A 19,275-nucleotide genomic window follows, 5' to 3' on the forward strand; every position below is an offset into this window, starting at 1 on the left:
GCTCCACCCATTGAGCCAGACAGGTACCCCCAGATTTTTATTGAAGAAAGAACTCTGTAACTAAAAGCCCACATCCAAGATGGCCTCTCTCAAGGTCCCCCAACTCTGACCTTTTGAGGGTCTATATCCAGACAGCTGTGGGGCAGTGGGAGCCAGGAGTCTTGAGCTTGGTCATATATCCTGTGTGGCCGTGGGCTGGTGTATTTTTCAGAGCCTCAGGATCCTCATCTGTGAAGTACAGGCAGTGATACTGCACCTACAAGGGTGCGGTGAGGATCCAAAAGGAACTGTAGGGGCACCTGGGAGGCTTAGTCAGTTAAGTGTCTGCCTTTAGCTCAGGTCATGATCCCGGGGTCCTGGAATCAAGTCCCACTTTGAGCTCCCTGCTTTTCCCTCTGCCCCTCCTCCGTCTCATGCTTGCTCTCTCTCTCTCAAATAAATTAAAAAAAAAAAAAAAAGAGCTGTTAACTGTAGGGGGGTAGATTGTGCTTCAGGGAACGTTTTCTACATCATTATGCACATTCCACCCCCTACACACACACACACCCCACTCCAGGCAAAGACATAGAGAGAGACTTCGAGGCTTTATTTCTAAGTGGGGTACCTGGGAGTCCTGTAATCTCATTCATCTAGTCATTGAATGAGTCACTGTTTTAGTTGTAGGGGTACAGCTACAACACAGCAAAGTCTTTGCCTCTGGATGTGTATACTGGTTGGGACACATCCCGCCCTGTGCTGGGTCCTGGGCCACACGTCTAGTCTCTGCAGTTGAATTGTCTCCACTCCATTAACAAGGATGGCTCATGCTCTTTGAGAGGTTACTATGTTCCAGGCCTTTATGATTCTTTTTTTTTTTTTAAAGATTTTATTTATTTATTCATGAGAGACACACACAGAGAGAGAGACAGAGACACAGGCAGAGGGAGAAGCAGGCCCCACGGAGAGAGCCTGACGTGGGACTCTATCCTGGGACTCCAAGATCACACCCTAGGCCCAAGGCAGGCGCTAAACCGCTGAGCCACCCAGGGATCCTCCCCCTTTATGATTCTACTGAGCTTCCATGAGGTAGGTAGATACATTCCTCATCCTCATTTTATAGTAGGAATGTGGGGTTACAGAGATCCTGAGTCACTTGCCCAGGGTGACATGGGTAGGACCTGTGGCAAGGGTGGTACGTGAACCCAGAGAGCCCTGCACCAGGGCTCACACACAGGACCCCTGAGCATGCATGTGTACGGATGCATGGATGCACAGATACACAGATGCTTGGGCGGCCATGAGGGATGGGGGAGGGGAGGCCAATCCGGGGTAGTGTCCAAACCCCAGCACAATAGTAAAATTTCTCTATTACTTTGTCTCCTTTTGTCTCCCTGACTCTCCCTAGTTTTCTTCTTAAGCTCATTTGATACAATTGTCCCTGACTTTATAGTCCTTTGTGCCTCCCTGATTTTTTCAGTGTTTTCTCACTGCCCTCAGCATAGAGCCCAGGTCCTTAGGCTTGGCATTCAAGGCTCCCAAGAAGTGCCCTCTGCAGTCTTGCTTCCACCCCTGTGTCACCCTGTGCTCTGTGCTTCACTTAGACTGGCCTTTGTGAACAGCTCTTTCTGAGTCCAGCTGGCTCTTGCCCACCCACTGCTCCCTACATGTTGTCTCCTGTACCAAGACCATTCTTCCTCACTTGTCCCACCCAGCTCCCAGCAGGCTTCCCTGAGTCCCCAGGTTGGGCTATGTTCTCCCCCTTGCAGGGCCACACCCCAGGCTGTGTCACTGCCATGATATGCTGGCTTGTCACAGTCTTCATCTCCACCTGAACCTGGACAGCTTTTCAAGGGCAGGGCCCAGACTGGGTCCTCACCATTGCCCAGCATAGGGTTGGGCACAGAGGGGGATGTCAGTGATCCTGGATGAGCCTGCACTGTGAGTGAAATTTCTAGGACCCCCTAGAGGATGACCCCACATTGAGTGACAGGTGGAGAAGAAGGCAGCATGGGACCTGGGGTAGGGTGGGGTGTGAGTACCAAGGGGCATGGATGTCAGATTGACCAGAAGGGTTCATCTGAGATCTCAAGGACAGATACCCAGACTGATTCAGAAGAATGCCCAGGCCATTCCACAAATACCCTGTTAGACTGTGGTCAGACCATGGCCTTGGCATTAAAATTGTATATATTAAAAAAATATATATAAAAAAATAAAAATGTATATATTATGTAATAATGGATAAATACAAAACAGACATATATTGCATTTTTATTTATTTTTATTTATTTATTTATTTTTTATTTTTTCATATATTGCATTTTTATAAGAAGTAAATAGGCTAAGGATGCCTGGGTGGCACGGCTGGTTAAGTGTCTGACTTCAGCTCAGGTGATGATCTCAGGTCCTGGGATCGAGCTCCATGTTAGGCTCCCTGTTCGGTGGTGAGATCTGCTTGTCCTCTCCCTTTCCATCGGTCCCTACCCCCATGCATGTGTGCATACACACATGTGTGCTCGCTCTCAAATAAATAAATAAATAAATAAATAAATAAATAATTTTTAAAAAGGAAAAAATAGGCTAGTCATACAATTTATTATCCAAATCAGGACCTCTCTTAGAAAGAGGTTGCAATGATTCATTATGTTGGAACATAATGGTATAAATGGAACCTGTTGGAACAACAGGTATAAATCAAGACTGTCCTGGGAATACCAGATGTATGACCACCCTGGATATGAAGCTTAATAATGGAAACCTTTGAACCCAATGAAGCTATGAGAGGACGAAAAAAAACAACAAACTTGTATTACAGATCACATGTGTATGAAAACTTAAACACTATACTTTCTTTTTGCTTGTTTTGGGGTCTTACAAATGTTGGATTGTGCTGTATGCAGTCTTCTGCAACAAGCTTTTCTACTCAGTATTATGTTTCTTTTTTTCTTTTTAAAGATTTATTTATTCATTCATTCATTCATTCATTCATTCATTCATTCAGATAGAGAGAGAGGCAGAGACACAGGCAGAGGGAGAAGCAGGCTCCATGCAGGGAGCCGGACGTGGGACTCGATCCCGGCACCCCGGACTACAGGCGGCGCTAAACCACTGCGCCACTGGGGCTGCCCCTCAATGTTATGTTTCTAAGCTTCCTTCACATAGTTGGCTGCGGCTGTGTTTTATTTATTTCCATGGCTGTATAGTATTTCATTATATGGACGTGGCACAATTTAGTACTTCATTTTCCTGCTAAGGATGTTAGCTTGGTTTCTGCGTTTTTGCCATTATAAGCAGCACTACCACAAACGCCCCTGTACAGTTCTCCTGGTGCTTGTATGCATGAGTTTCTTTAGGGTTTATATGGTAATGAAATCCCAAGTTACAAAATGGTTGCAGTTTTCACTGCATTAGGAGTATAGAAGAATCCTTGTTGCTTCACATCTTCACTGAAACTTGTCACTGTCACTACTTACTCTTCTATAGAAAATCTCATTGTGGTATTAATTTGCATTTTCCTGATTATTATAATGTTGAGCATCTTTCCTTCACATTTATGTTCCATTCATATTTCCTGTTGTGAAATACTTCTTTGTGTCTTTTTCTTAAAAAAAAAATTGAGTGGTGCCTGGGTAGCTCAGTGGTTGAGCCTTTGGCTGAGGTTGTGATCCAGGGTCCTGGGATCATAGGGAGCCTGCTTCTCTCTCTGCCTATGTCTCTGCCTCTCTCTCTGTGTCTCCCATGAATAAATAAATAATATCTTTTTAAAAACTTGAGTTGTCTTCTTTTATTAAATTATTAGAATTCTTTATGTAATCTAAGTAGTAATGCTTTGTTTGCTATGTGTGCTGCCATATATCCTCCCAATTTCTAACTAGTCTTTTCAATGGTTAGAAAAAAGTTAACTTGGAGGAAGCAGAGACTATGCATGGTGATAAACACCTTAACCAAAACAACAACAACCACTATTGTTAATATTAACATCTTCAAATAAATAAGAAAAAAAATATTGCATCCAAAAAAAACCCCACCCCCAATAAAATGCTATAAAGAAGATGTGGTCAGAGAACAAATAAGGAGCTTTGGGAAATATGATAAGAAAAAAAAAAAACAACTCTGTAGGGAGTTGAAGAAATTTTTCAGAATGGAGAAAAAAGAGAGGTGGAAAAAATATATATAAGGAATGTAGAGGGGCATCTGACTGGCTCAGTCAGCAGAGCCTGTGTTCAAGTTCAAGTTCAAGTCCTGCATTGGGTGTAGAGATCACTTAAAAAATAGAAAATAAAAAAATTAAAAAAGAATATAGAAGACCAGTCCAAGAGGGTCAATGTTGAAATAATTTAGGAAAGTCAGAAAGAGAAGAGAAACTAACTATAACAACAGAGAAAATGAAGCTGAGGAAATCATTATAAAGGTAATTTTAAAAAATTTTATCCAAACTGAAGATGAGTTTCTCGAATGAGAAGGCCCACTGCATGCCCAATACAATCTGATGGAAATGGATTTATTCCAAGACATAATGAGGATACAGGAGACTAAAAGCTTCAAGAGAAAGAACAGGTTTCCTAAAAAGGTTAGGAAATAGAATGACATTGATCTTTTCAACAGAAACTAGAAGACAATGGTTCAAGCCTTCAAAATTCAGAAGGAAAATTATTTCCAACTTAGAATTCTATACCTAGTCAAACTATCAATTATATGTGAGGCACTTTTTTGAAATGCAAGGTCTCCAAAAATATACCTCAAATACTTTCTTCTAGAAAGCTATGGATAGGTGTTCCTTCAAGTCTAGCAGTGAGTATAGAAAGAGGAAAACGTGGGATCTGGGAAGGAAGAAATTCAATATGAAAGTGGAGAGACCTTTCAGAACTCCAGGTAATGGGGAAGAGACAGTCCAGGATGAGAGCTGAGAGCTGAGCAGCTAGCCTTCCCATCCATCTTTCTGGGTGGAACAGTTGGAGATCTGCAGGGATTTCTTCCACATAAGTAAATACTTAATGTGAGTGAGTGTATTTAGAGATTTACAAAAATTAAGGAGAGTTTGGGACAAATAAGGGATGAATACATAGAAAGTGAAGCAAAGAATGAAACAATAGAAGCTGAAATATCAATTATTAATTCTAGAAAAGACACAAAGTTGTGCAGGAAAAAAATTCATCATGACACACTAGTTATAGCATGTTCCATTATGATCACATAAAAATCCTTCCAAGATATGCCACCAGAAGCACAGGCAACAAAGAAAACATAGATAAATTGGGGTGTATCAAAAATAAAAACTCAACAGAGCAAATAAGCTACCCTTGGAATGGGAGAAAATATTCACAAATCACATATACAATAAGTGGCTAATATCCAGAATATATAAAGAATTCCTAAAACTCAACAACCCTAAACCCCAAACAACTTGATTTAAAAATGGGCAAAGGACTTTGAATAGACATTTTTCCTAAGAAACTATACAAATAGCTAATAAGCACATGAAATGATGTTATCACTAATCATCAAAGGAATACAAATTAGAACTCCAATGAGATACTACCACATACTCATTAGAATGGGTATCAAAGAAAGTAAAAACAAAAGCAGAAAATAGCAAGTGTTGGGGAGGATGTGGAGAAATTGGAACCCTCATGCACTGTTGGTGAGAATATAAAATGATGCAGTCACTGTGGAAAACAATATGGCTGTTTCTAAAAAAAATTAAAAGTATTTAATTTAGGATCATCATATGATCCAGCAATTCCATTCCTGGATGTATATCCAAATTAATTGAAAATGGGGACTGGAAGAGACACCTGCACACCCATACTCAGAGCAGAATTATTCACAACAGCCAAGAGATGGAAGCCACCCAAGTGTCCATCAAGGATAAATAAACAAAATGTAGACCATGCATACAATGGAATATTATTTAGTCTTATAAAGGAAGGAAATTCTGCAATACACTGCAACTGGATGAAGCCTGAATATATTAAGTCAAGTGAGATAAGCCAATCATAAAAGAGCAAAGAGTAGGGGCACCTGGCTGGCTCCCTGGGTAGAGCAGGAGACTCTTGATCTGAGGGTTATGAGTTTGAATCCCATGTTGGATGTAGAGATTACTAAAAAGAAATAATAATAAACTTTTTAAAAAAAGCAAACACTGTGTGATTCCATTTACATGAGGTACCTAGGGTTGTCACATTCATAGAGATAGAAAGTAGAATGTGGTTGTCAGGGGCTGGGGCAAAGGAGAATGGAGAGTTACTGTGTCACGGGTACAGAACTTTGGTTTTTCAAGACAAAAAGAGCTCTGGGTAGACAGTGGTGATGGGGCATAGCAGTGTGCGTATACTTAATGCCACTTAATGAACTGTACACTTAAAAACAGTTAATATTGTACATTTTGTGTCGTGTTTTTTACCACAATTAAAAGTGATTTACAAATAATAATAAAAAAAAATTTTAGGGATGCCTGGGTGGCTCTGGGGTTGAGCATCTGCCTTCCGCTCAGGGCCTGATCCTGGAGTCCCGGGATCAAGCCCCCCATCAGGCTCCCTGCATGGAGCCTGCTTCTCCCTCTGCCTGTGTCTCTGCCTTTCTCTCTCTGTGTCTCTCATGAATAAATAGGTAAAATATGAAAAAAAAGTTTTAAAATCACATACCACAATGATAATGGAAGAATGGGCAGGGGTTGACTCAGACAATGAACGCATGGGTGTCTGTACGGCTATGTGTTTACGGGTGCTGGGTATGTGTGAGAGCCAAATCCTCATCTTCACAGTGGGAAGTCAAAGAGAGTGCCTAAAACTGAAAGATCAAAACATAGAAATGAATGTGTTATTTAATGATAGGAGGTAAATAGCAAAAGAATCAACTGGAAGAACTGAAAGTGTTTGCCTCTGGGGAGAAGGAAAAGGAAGGAGAAAGTGAAGGACACAAGACTTTTCATAACAAGTCTTACAAAACTATTTGATTCTGGAAACAATGGGAAGTAAAACTTTGATGAGAAAAAATAAAATAAAAACAAAACCAAAACAAAAGCACATGGAAAATTGCTGAGCTTCTGCTAGAAAGCCCTGGGACTCAGGCAGTGGGCACTCAGGAACTGGGCGGTCACCAGGTCACCTTGAGGAACTCACTGTCACAAGCAGAGCGGTCAAGGTTCCTGCCCTCCATCCTTTTCCCCACATTAAATGAGGGAAACAGGGACACCAGGGTGGTTCAGCAGTTGAGCATCTGCCTTTGGCTCAGGTCATGATTCTGGGGTCCTGGGAATCGAGTCCTGCATCGGGCTCCCTGCAGGGAGCCTGCTTTCCTTCTGCCTGTGTCTCTGCCTCTCTCTCTGTGTCTCTCACGAATAAATAAATAAACTCTTTAAAAAATAAATGAATAAATAAATAAACGAGGGATACAGAGCTGGGGCCTCTGAGAGAAGCAAGATCCATCTGGAAGGATGGACAGAGGATCATTGTTTATTGGAATAGCCATGAGTTCTTTAATGTGTATTGGAAAAATATATTTAGCATCTCAAATCTGTGACTTCATGGAGATTATTACTTAGAATGAAGTTAAGTTTATTAAGTGAAAGGATTTAAAGGAAAATCTAGGCTGACGAGAGAGGAAATAGGTGGAAAGGGAGGAAGTCATCTGGGGACTTGGTGAGAAGGACGGATCATGGAAAATACTGACCAAGTCCAACGCCTCATGTGAGGGGACGCAGAGCCCAGAGAGGGTAAGGTACCTGCCCAGTGTCCAGCAGCAAGGCAGTGAAGGAGGGAGATGCGACGCCAGTTCTCCCGAGAACACACGGCCAGGAGGCCAGAAACCAAGGCTGGGCTGGTCCTGCTCTGCCTGTGGTCTGTTGCGAAACCCTGAAATGCCTCCATCCTCTCAATTCCTGGGTATCTTCATCTATGTAATGAGGGGTTCTGGAGCTAACAGCAATGATGATCCCGGTAATTGTAGATAATCGTTATGCAGTGTGTACTCTGTACTCGTATTACTCACAGAAACAATAATAGCAAACACTTGTATAGGGCGTGCTGTGTACCGAAAACCCTTCTGAGCACTTTATATATATTTAGTTCATTCCCACTAACTCGTGAAATAGTGCGGCAACCCATCTCCAAGGCGCCCATGGTGATTTTTGTCTTCTGGCTGTCATGCTCCCATATGTATTCCCACACGGGTGAGAGCTGACCTGGGTAACCAGTAGGATATTGCAGAAATGACTCAGTGTGGCTTCCATAGTTAGATCATAAAAAGACATTGTGACTTCCTCCTTGCTTTCTCCGTCTCTCTCTCCCGAATCAGGAACTGTCAGGGCAGTGGGCCGCCATGTAGTGAGAACACTCAAGCAGCCCTGATGGAGAAATCTGGGTGATGGAAAACTGAGTGGTCCTGCCAACAGTCAACACGAACTTGCCAGCCACGTGAGCGAGACAACCCAGACCCTCCAACTCCACTTAGACCTTCAGAAGACCACAGCCTCACTAACACGGTGACCCGACGAAGCTGCTCCCAAATTCCTGACCCACAGACACTGTGAGAGATAATAAATACTTATTGTTGTTTTAAGTTGGTAATTTTTGGTGTATTTTGTTACGTAGTAATAGATAATACTATTAGGTAACATTGTCATCCCCATTTTACAGATAGGACATTGAGGCACAGAGGGTTCAAATAACTTGACTCAGATCAGATCACATAGTTAGCAAGTGATTTAAACCCTAGTGGTCTGATCTATATAAAGCTCATGTAATGAATTAGAATCCCTTTCTTTTATAGGAATGAAGATACTGTCTAGTCTGAGAGAGAAAGAAAGCAATACAGAGAGATTATGGCAAAGGGAAATTGATAATTGGCTCCCAGTGCAGCATGAAGGACTTGGGCTAGACTTCTGTAAAGTGAAGGTCATGGACAGTGGGAGAGCTCTGCTGCCCTTATAGCTCAGCTGTGATTAGCTCAGGTCACTGGTCTGTTACCCTGGCTGGTGGGTGACACAGCCTTGGGTACGTGGTGGTAGGAATCTGACACCCCCGAGCAGCCCCATCTGGGGTTCTTATTACCCAGCACTGTCACTGTATGCCCTCCAAGGCAAGGGCGTAGTCTTGCTTATCTGTGCTCCTCACCTAGCACAAGGCCAGTCAAGGGAGTCTAGGGAGATGTATGCAGAAGTTCTTCTAGAAGGCCTTAGCTGCAACCTCTCTGGAGGAGGCTGGAAGGCTTCCCAGAGAAGGAGGCACTTAAGCTGAGGATGAAACAGAAGTCAGGCAGTGCATGAGTGTTCTAGGCAGAGGGTACAGACTGGCATAAGCTTGAAGCTCCTGTTCTTGGGGGGCCAGGGTGAGGGAGTGGAGTGTGCATGGGCTGGGCCCCTGGCAGTTCTGGAGGCAGGATGTGGAGACTTAGGAGGGGCACCGTGCTATGCTATGCAGACAGCAGGTGGAATGTCACCTGTTTCTGCCTCATGAGGAGCTGGGTTTGAGGATTTTCCTTGGAAACCCAGAAGTAGGCCCTGTATGCTTGAGTTGGCCTAGTGTGGAGAGAGCAAACAGGTGGGGACAAGTCACCTGGGCAGCAGAAGCTATGTCTCAGTGTCCATGTGCTGTCTGGTGTCCGTCAATGGCCGGGATTTCTCCATTTGCCCCTTCCTGGAATTCACCAACTTATGCGCCCTGAAATATTCTGCCGCCTGGGTTCAACTGCTGGCTCTACCATTTACTAACTGTGTGACTTCCCCATTCCTTTGTGTGTTCATCTGTAAAATGGGAGAAATACACGACCTGCCTCCTGGGGATGTTATAAGGACTAAACGGGTTAAAGCATTGAAAGCACTTAGATGGTGCCTGACCCCCAGCAAACGTGCAGTAAGAATTAGCTATTATAATTACTTGATATGATTTACCTTTTAACTTTTTCAAACACGTAGACGTCATTTATTTAATGTGTGTTACGTGCCAGGCCTTGTACTTATCCTCTGAAAATAAGGATGAGTAAGTCCTCCCAGGGTACAGAAACCCTCAGGAAGGCAGAAACAAATATTGGTCAAACGTGCCCCATGCCAGAGACCCAGAAATGCAAGACTGTCCTCAGGGAAGTCCCGGGCTGATGAGGGAGAGAAGGAAGTGGTCCAAATTGGCTGGAGATCGAAGGGAGCCTGGAGAACCTCTGAGGAGGGGCTGTTGAGAAATGAGGAGCTGCCCATCTTGGCAAGGGGATCTGGGGGACCATACAAACAAAGGTCCCCCTTTGGAGGGAAGGTCGAGGAACACCTGGGCTCAGTCTTCATTCTGTGAGTGCTGGGGAGTCACCAGGGGTTTCTGAACAGGGAATTCTGTTTGACTAATAGTAACATAACTAATAGTTATTATGCACAAACTGTACCTTTCACGCCGCACATACGTAATCTCATCTAACATAACCCTCATATCCCTGAGATGAGTTCTGTCATCATCCCCATTTTTATTAATTAATTAATTAATTTATTTATTTATTCATGAGAGACAGAGAGGCAGAGACACAGGCAGAGGGAGAAGCAGGCTCCCTGCAGGGAGCCCGATGCAGGACTCGATCCCAGGACCCCAGGATCATGACCCAAGCCGAAGGCAGACATTCAACCACTGAGCCACCCAGGTACCTCCACCATCCTCATTTTAGCTAAAGAAACTGAGCCACAGAGGTTAAGTGAGCTACCCGACATCATGTAGCTGGGAAGAGAAAGAACAGAGCTAAACCCAGGCTGTCTAACCCAGAGCTCATACCCTTAACCTCTCTACCTTGCTGCCTCTGAACTGCCATCCACACAAGAATCTTAAAACTAGAATCAATCTTGGAAATTCCCTGTCTTCCCCATTTCTCAGATGAGAAACTGAGACTCAGAGATGGGGACTGGTTTTCTTAAGACCTTGGCGTGGAGGAGGAGGGGCTCATCCAGAGAGGTCAGTCTGGGCTGCTGGAGGGGCTCCATCGTCTCAGGCATCCTGCTGTCATGGTGGGCATCACTGTGTTTGGAATGGAACCCAAAGTCCTTGCTGTGACCCACAAAGCCCTCATGTGATCAGAGCCTCTTTGACTCCCTCTGACCTCAACTGATGCACCCTTCTCCTCATCATCAGGTTCCAGGCCACCTCAAGACCTCCACCATGCTGTTCCCACTGCCAGGAATGCCTTTCCACACGATCTTCACGTGGTTGGGCTCTGAGTCCATTTGGGCTGCCATAACAAAATATCATAGCCTGGGTGGCTTATAAACATCAGAAATTCAATTCCCACAGTTCTGGAGGCTGAATTTCCAAGATCAAGACACCAGCAGATTTGGTATCTGATGAGAGCCCACTCTGTAGTTCATAGATGGCCATCTTCTGGCAGTGTCCTCACATGGCAGAAGGGGCCAGAGATCTCTCTGGGGCTACTTTTATTCCATTCATGTCCTAACTGCCTCTCAAAGGACCCACCTTCAAATACCTTTACATTGGGGATTAGGTTTCACCATATGAATTTGGGAAGGACACAAACATTCAATCCATAGCAGGCTCCTTCTTGTCATTCAGGGAAATGTCACCTCCTCAGGGAGGTCTTCCCTGATCACTTGTTAAGTTATTTCTCATCACTGTCACATCACCCTGTTTTATTATTTTTTTTTCACAGCAGTTATAATGATCTGAAATCTTTTTTGTTTTCTTGCTTTTGTGTCTGTCTCTCCCAAGTAAGACATAAGAGGACCTCTTCCACTTGTACACTGTATTCCTGGGCCTCAGATAATGCTCTGCACAAAGTGGGTGTTCTATCAGTTTCTGTTGAGAGTGTGCATGCATTTCATTGTCTGTGTGCTGCTAGTGTGTCTCCCCGTCAGCCAGGGACTTCACCAGGATTGCTACCATGTCTGACTCACCTTGGTACCCCGCTAGGCCCAGGAAAGGATTGGCACAGAGCAAGGCTGGGATATACTTGTTCAATGTCTGGATGAACAAAGGCTAGAAGGGCTAATGGCAAGAACACCGGCTGGGCTCTCTGGGGTCTGTGTCCCTCTTCTATGAGGTGGCCACAGCCACTGCCAAGGGGGCTGTCCTTTGTGGAAAGGAATAGGCTCAGTAACAGGGCTACTGATGAGACAGTGGCTCCCAGGCCTGGGACTAACAGCTCCTGAAGCTCCTTCTTCTGTCCTTCTGCCATGGATGTGAAGGGCCAGGAGGAGATGGGAGAGGGCCTCACTGGGCCCAGACACTGGCAAGTCTGACTCTTTAGTGGCCAATGCCCTCAAACTTCATTCTCCAAAGACGGTTGTGCCAGGTCAGCCTCACTTACCAGCAGGCAGGGAAAATCTTGTCCCCAGTTAGCTCTCTGCACCCTGGCACAGGCAAGGTGGGGCTGTGACCTGCCAGAGAAGGGGACTTCTCCTTTACACAAAGGGTGGACCGAGGCCCTGGGTGTGTGTTCCCCATAAGCAGGGATAACACATCCTTTTGATGGAGCCCCACAGTCCCCGCCCTTCTCCATCACAGCGAAGCCTAGGTGTTGTCCCTGCAGGGCCCCTGATTGCCCCTTTGCCTGACCCCATGGAGAGTGCTGAATAGGATAAATGCAGAAAGTCCGTGTGCCAGGCTCAAGCCACCTGCCTCATGTCCTCAGCCATGGCCACATGAGCATGTAACATGAACAGAGGCACATGGGGACATTAACTGGCTACACCTGTGCACTGTATCTGGGTGGTAGCAGCTCAGGGGTGCAGAGGTCCGGCCCAGCTCCCCAGCGTCTCCCTGATCTCCGGCGTCCTGGAATGCTGACTCTTATTCACCACCCCCAGTGCCCTCTGCTCCGTGCGCACATTGCCCAGGCCTGTGCACCAGGGAACGTCATCTCCCCTCCCACCCAGGTTTACTCCTATGCACCCTCCAGCCTTCTACTAGCCTGTCACCTCCTCCAGGCAGCCAGCGCTGCTTCCCCGGCCGGTGTGCTACCTCTGGGGCGGGGACCTCGCCTGGCTCTTCCCAGCATCTGCAGCTCCCAGCTCCCCAGCTGGGTCACCCGCGCCAGGCTAGGGGGGACTGCACTAAGGACAGGAGGGAGGAGGCGGCGGCGGCAGCAGCGGGAGGAGCGTGGCGCGGAGGAGGCGGCGGGAGGGGGCGCGCGCGCCGGCGGCGGCCGCCCAGGGCCGGGGCCGCGCGCCCAGCCTGAGCCCGCCCCGCCGCCGAGCGTCACCGAACCTGCTTGAAATGCAGCCGAGGAGCCGGGGCGGGCGGCAGCGGCGGCGGCGGCGGCGGGGGCAGCGGCATCCCCGGCGCCGCGGCAAGGACTCGGCGGGCTGAGGCGCGGCGGCGGCGGCCGCACGGGGTGCGCGGGGCGCGGCGGCCGGAGCCCGGGGCCCGCCATGGGCCGCCCCGAGCGGGGCGCGCTCCGGCCGCTGGCGCTGCCGGTGCTGCTGCTGCTGCTGCTGCCGCTGCGGCTCCAGCATCTCGCGGCGGCGGCGGATGCACAGCGCGGCGGCCAAGGTGCGTGAGGCTGGTCCCTGGCCCGGCTCCGCGCCGCCGGAGCCGCCAACAAAGCGCGGCCCGCCGGCCACCGGGCTGCGGTGCGCGGGGCCCCGAGCCCGGGCCTGGTGGGCTGGCTTCTCGGGACCCAGCGGTCCTTAGGGTGCCCCCGCCCCCGGCCCCCCGCCCCCACGCCTCCTGGTGGCGTCGGCCCTGCCTTCTGGCACCTGCTCCTGGGGGATGGGCCCAGTGGGGGCCACGGGCCGGGAACTTTGTGCGTCCGTGTGTGCGCGTGCGGCCAGGGGGCTTGCGCGGCGCCGCGTGATTCCGGCAGCGGGATCTCCCCGGCACGCGCGCTCCGCGGCGGCGCCGAGCCGAGCCGAGCCGGGCGACCTCCCCGCGACAATGCGTTTCCGGCGGCCCCTGCGCGGCGCGGAGAGGGCTGCGCGCTGGGGCTGCCTGTGGGCTGTGCCGTTGAGCGCGGGTGAGCGTTCGGGGGGGGGGGTCTGGCCAAGTCGTGTGGCCCCGATTGTGTGCGCCTGGCCTTGGGGTGCCTCGGAGCAGCCCGCCATCCCGTTACCTTTCCGGCCTCCTGCACCGCACGAGGGTGCCCGAGGCCGCGGCGGGCGTTGGCTGCGACATCGCCCCCACCCCGGGACCCTCCCCGCCGCCGGGCTGTGTCCGCAGACCCGGCTCACGCCCCCTCTCCGTCGCGCAGGGCCGGCCAAAGTGTGCGAAGAGGACCAGTTCCGGTGCCGGAACGAGCGCTGCATCCCCTCCGTGTGGAGATGCGACGAGGACGACGACTGCTCCGACAACAGCGACGAGGACGATTGCCGTGAGTGGCCTGCGGGGACCTGCGGGGACCTGCGGGGACCTGCGGGGGCGGGGCGGGGGCGGCTTGCCCAGCGCGCACGTGGCTGCAGCCGCGGGGCCGCCCGCGTGGGCCTCGCTGCCGGAAGCTGCCCAGGTGTGGCCGTCCGGGGTGGGGTGGCCCTTGGCGTGACCCAGTAAGCCGGGCGGCCGCCGCGTCCTAATGGGGTTCGGGGCGGAGCCCGGGGCGGAGCGGCCAGGAAGAGGGCTCGCCCCCGCCACGCCCGCTCGCCGGCCTGGACTGTGGCCCGGGACGCGACAGCCCCTACGAGTGTCAGGCCTCCGCCGCCGGCCCCCCGGACTCCGGCGTCCGCCCCACGGAACGCGCCGGTGTTTCAAAGTTCTCGGCAATTCCGGGCCTCGCCTTGCTCCTTTTCCTGCTCGTTTTTTTTTTTTTTTTTTTTTTTTTTGTGAATGAATGGGCTCCCCGGGGCCCCTGATTGGCTGGGCGAGGACCACCCCATAGGCCCCCGTGGCCGGAGCGGCCAATCGTGGAGCGGGCGGGTGTGCAGTTTTCGGGCGCCGGGGTGCTTGGGCCCTACCCTGGCCCCGCCCCGGTCACACCCCCGCGCGCCCCCCGGGGCGCTAAGTGCGGGTGAGGCCGGGCCGCTGGTTGGCTCCCGCCGCCTTTCTGCCTAGTCACGGTGTAGTTTGCTCTGCCCCCTGGGGAGCCTGCCTGCCCGGCCTGGGCGGGAGGCGACGGGCGGACCAGGAAGGAGGGAGCCAGGAGAAGGAGTTCCGCTTCCAGAAGAGGCCCGAGGATCCCCGGGCTGCTCGGAACCCTCCGCTGGTGGTGGTGCGCGCCGGGCCGCCGCCTGGGCCCAGCATGCTGCTTGTACCCTGGGGCTCTACAGCTTTGCAGGTTTCCTCTTGGGGTTCTCGTGGTCTCGGATATCTGCCAGGCAGAAGTGAGTGAGCAGGCAGTGCCCTGGCAGAGAGTGGCCCCCGGAACAGAAAAACGGGACTCTAGAAATAGACGCAGGTGGTCCTATATTCATGGCTACTGAGTGCCTCTGCTCCGGGCCAGCCCTGGGGCGCTTTGGAGAACAGGCCCACCTTCCAGGTCAGGGAGCCCTGCAGGGTCTGCAGGAAGGCAACAGGTGGACAAATCCACAGCACCGCACAGGGGCAGGAGGGCTAGAGGGCCACCTGGACAGCTGTGGTCTGCTGAGTCCTTGAGGCTTTTTTTGTGGGTTTGCCGGTCAGCCTCAGGATGCCTTCCCAGATGCAATCCGGAGTTGGCTCTGTGCCTATCTTCCCCTCCTGGCTTCACTTCCTCACCTGACCACTTGGGCTAATGATTCTCGGCCTGTTTTTGAGCACTAGTTCTAGTAATGTAATTGGAAGTAATGTGACTAACATATGCTGACTGTTCCCTGTGTGTCAGCCCTGGGGTCAGTGCTTATCTTGCATAAACTCTTCTACTCCTCTCAACAGGCCTCTTTCACAGGCTAAAGAAACTGAGGTGCTGACGGCGTGCCTGGGTGGCTCAGTGGTTGAGTGTCTGCCTTTAGCTAAGGTCACCATCCTGGGGTCCTGGGATTGAGTCCCGCATCAGGCTCCCTGCATGGAGCCTGCGTCTCCCTCTGCCTGTGTCTCTACCTCTCTCTCTCTCTCTCTCTCTCTGTCTATCATGAATAAATAAATCTTAAAAAAAAAGATTTTATTTATTTATTCATGAGAGATACAGAGAAAGAGGCAGAGATACAGGAAGAGGGAAAAGCAGGCTCCATGCAGGGAGCCTGATGATGCGGGACTCGATTCCGGGACTCCAGGATCACGCCCTAGGCCAAAGGCAGGCGCCAAACCGCTGAGCCACCCAGGGATCCCCAATAAAATATTTTTTTTAAAAAAGAAAGAAACCGAGGCACAGAGATTTTTTTTTTAAAGATTTATTTATTTATTCATGATAGACAGAGAGAGAGAGAGAGAGAGAGAGGCAGAGACACAAGCAGAGGGAGAAGCAGGCTCCATGCCAGGAGCCTGACGTGGGACTCGATCCCAGGACTCCAGGATGGCGCCCTGGGCCAAAGGCAGGCACCAAAGTGCTGAGCCACCCAGGGATCCCGAGGCATTGAGAGATTAAGTTACTTGCTCCACAGTTAGTGAGCTGCTAAGTAGGAGCCTGAATTTAGTTCTTAAAGAGGCCTAGTCATAACCCTTCCCATTTCTTCCCTGCTGCTGTTGAAATGATGAAAATGGCGTTGCTGGGGTAAAATATTATAGTGAGTCTCATCCCTTGGAGTTGTGTTGGCCCTTTACAGGGGGAGTGGCACAGATGAGGCAGGGAAATGGAAATGGCAGTTCTGGGTTGGTTTTACCTTATCTTCCTGGCTCTGTAACAGTTGTTCTGTGACGTTTGTCCTTGTCATCTTTGTAGATAGGGATGCTATCTCAGAGACGTTGAGTGATTTGCCCAAGGTCACACAGCTGAGAGCGACAGAACTTGGTTAAGACATCCATGTGTCTCCTAGCTCAGGGGTACTGTCTTCTGCAGTGGGGAGTATGGCGCAGGAGGACCCAAGAGCGTGATCCGGGGGCTGGAAAGCTGTGCTCCACATGTTGGGCCTGTTGCTTTTCATCTCCATGTGAGGCTCAGGGTCAGATGGAGGAATGAAGGCATAAGGTGTCTGGATGACCCCAGTGGGACCAGGGGAGCTCTCATGGCCAATCTGGGCTCCTGCTTTGCTTCTGCAGTGGATGGGGGAGAGTCCCTGTGCAGAGTTCTTGAACAAAAGCAGATGAGTTTGAGGGCTTGGTGTGAGAGGGTGGGCTCTGGCTCCTACCAGTCCTACGTGGCCTAGTTGTTCCGAGCTTGTTTCCTCATGTGCCCAATGGGGCAGCTTGTCCTCCATTGTAGGTTTTGTGTGTGGAAGGTCTTCAGACATGATCGGCAAAGGGAAGGGATGAGTTCATACCTCCTTAGAACAGGACCCGTGGGAAGGCTTTGGGTGGCTGTGTCGGGCTACGTGTTTGAAAGTGGTCTTTCATAATCCTCTCCTTCCCCATGTGGGGAGTTTCCCACCTGCCCCCACCCCCGTTCTGGGCTGCCTGCCCAAACTGCATTTCCTTGAACTACCCTCTCCTCAAGTCTGTTGGCTCCTCCCTGAGCAGCCTCTCTGTCTTATATCTTACCCCTTCCTTTGGCGCTCCAACCCTTCCACCCCATGAGAGAGCCTGACACCGCCCCCCACCCGTACCTCTCTGGGCCTGCATTGCAATTTGTAAGTGAAGTCTACGTGAGGTACATGAGAACAAGCTCCCAAAGGGGCCAGAATGCCACCCAAGAATACCAAAAGCTGATGGAGTCTGGAGGGAGGAAGCTTTTATGTGGAGGAAGCCAAGGTAGACTTCCTGGAGGAGGAGATAGCTAATCCAGGTCTTAAAAGATGATACCTAATACCATTCCCGCCAGGCTTACCTTTTCAAAATGAGTGGTACGGTCCCCATATTATGGAGAAGGAAACGGGTTCACAGAGGTGAAATGACTCCCCCCTCAAAGTCACACAGCTTCTCAGAGTTGGAGCAGGAACTCAAACGAAGGCCTGCTAAAGTCCTGATCTTCATCCATGGTGGGTGGGACTTGGCACTTAGTGGAGATGTCCTTAGAACTAGGAGGATGGGGAAATAAAATGCTAGTAGGACTTCGGTTCCAGGCTCAAAAGACCTTCAAAGTGGAGGAAAGGGCTGGAAGCCGGAGGGCTGGGTTCAAGGAAGCCCAGGGGCAGCCCAGCCCATCAAAGTGGGGTGGAACCCATGGGTGTGGACCTGGTCACGTACGCCATTTGGCTCCTTGGCCTCAGTTTCCTGTTGCTCCTTAGTGTCTGGGGGCAGAGGCAGGGGTTCTGGTCTCTGGCCAGCCCTTTTCTCCCAGAGTAACAACCACCACCACAGTGAACGCTGGCTGAGCACTTGCATTGGAGCAGGCGTTGTGCCGAGGTTCTCTATGCGCCGCCTCATGCTCCTCGGCTCTGTAAAATGGGGCAAGTCTCCAAAGTACCTGCCTTAGCACCATTTCACAAAAGGACAGAGTGGTTAAGTAACTGGCCCGAGGGTTATAGGATTTTTAAGTGAAATTGCTGGGGTGTGCACGCAGGCGCCTAACTATGCCACCTGTGCTGTCTCAAGCATGAACTGATGACCTCAGGCAAGTCCTTGTGATCTCCATTTCCCCTTCTTGAGATGATATTGAGCCACCCCCACCCCCTGGCCCAGCTCTGGGAAGAACTCTGTGCTGCTTTTTGGGGCTGGGTGGGGGATACAGGTGGACCAGTTTTGTTTCGGTCAGATTCTTTCACCTGTTCAGCCCTCCACCCCAGGTTTAATAGAGTGGGCACACTGAGCCTCCCATGGCTGGGGGTTCATTAGTGGGCAAGGCTGGGCTGCAGAAGCGCCGAGGCTTGCTGGGAAGGCCCTGGAAATAATGAAAGCTCAGCCACAGCTCCCAGCTGGAGCTTGCAGTGGTATCTGCCTTCAGCGTGCTGCCTGGGCTTGGCCCCGTTCTCACTCTCCTGACCCCACGCCCGCTTCATGTCCTGTTGGATGGACCGTATGGCTTATTTCTGCCTGTGAAGTCCTATCAACCAGGCTTTTCCACCATCCACAGTCTTCCTGAGCCCTCCACACACCCATAGGGGAAAGTCAACCTAGACACCTATGCATTGGGTCCTCTGACTGGCCCCTGTTGCCGCTCTCCCCCAGCCTCTTCCTAGAAGCCTGCAACCCTGAACGGTAGTTTCCATCTCACTCCTGCCTTCCTACTGCTTCTCACCTCCAGGCCTTTTCGCACATGTCTTTCCATCTGCCTGGGACAGTCTTTCTGCAACCTCAGCTGGCTACCTTCTTATTGCCATCTTAGAAGATTCAGTGCAGGTATTATCTCCTCCAGGAAACCCTCCCTGCTACCCTCTATTCTCAAGGTCAAGATTAGGAGTTGAGAGAGAGAAGGGACTTAGGGAGCCATGTAGAAATA

The 19,275-nt window shown here is 50.2% G+C and overlaps 1 protein-coding gene across 9 annotated transcripts in view; it reads left to right on the top strand.

The window, feature by feature from the left end:
* Positions 1-13,319: 13,319 nt before the first annotated feature.
* LRP8 (LDL receptor related protein 8) overlaps positions 13,320-19,275 on the top strand; it is a 79,466-nt gene continuing 73,510 nt past the window's right edge. For all 9 annotated transcript variants that reach the window (XM_041772400.1, XM_041772403.1, XM_041772404.1 and 6 more), the window contains exons 1-2: positions 13,320-13,451; positions 14,149-14,268. In XM_041772400.1, the coding sequence (XP_041628334.1) occupies positions 13,331-13,451; positions 14,149-14,268 (241 nt within the window). In that variant the 5' untranslated portion in view covers positions 13,320-13,330. The remainder of the gene's footprint in view (positions 13,452-14,148; positions 14,269-19,275) is intronic.

The sequence above is a fragment of the Vulpes lagopus genome, chromosome 10 (genome assembly GCF_018345385.1).
Source record: "Vulpes lagopus strain Blue_001 chromosome 10, ASM1834538v1, whole genome shotgun sequence".
NCBI classification, from domain to species: domain Eukaryota; kingdom Metazoa; phylum Chordata; class Mammalia; order Carnivora; family Canidae; genus Vulpes; species Vulpes lagopus.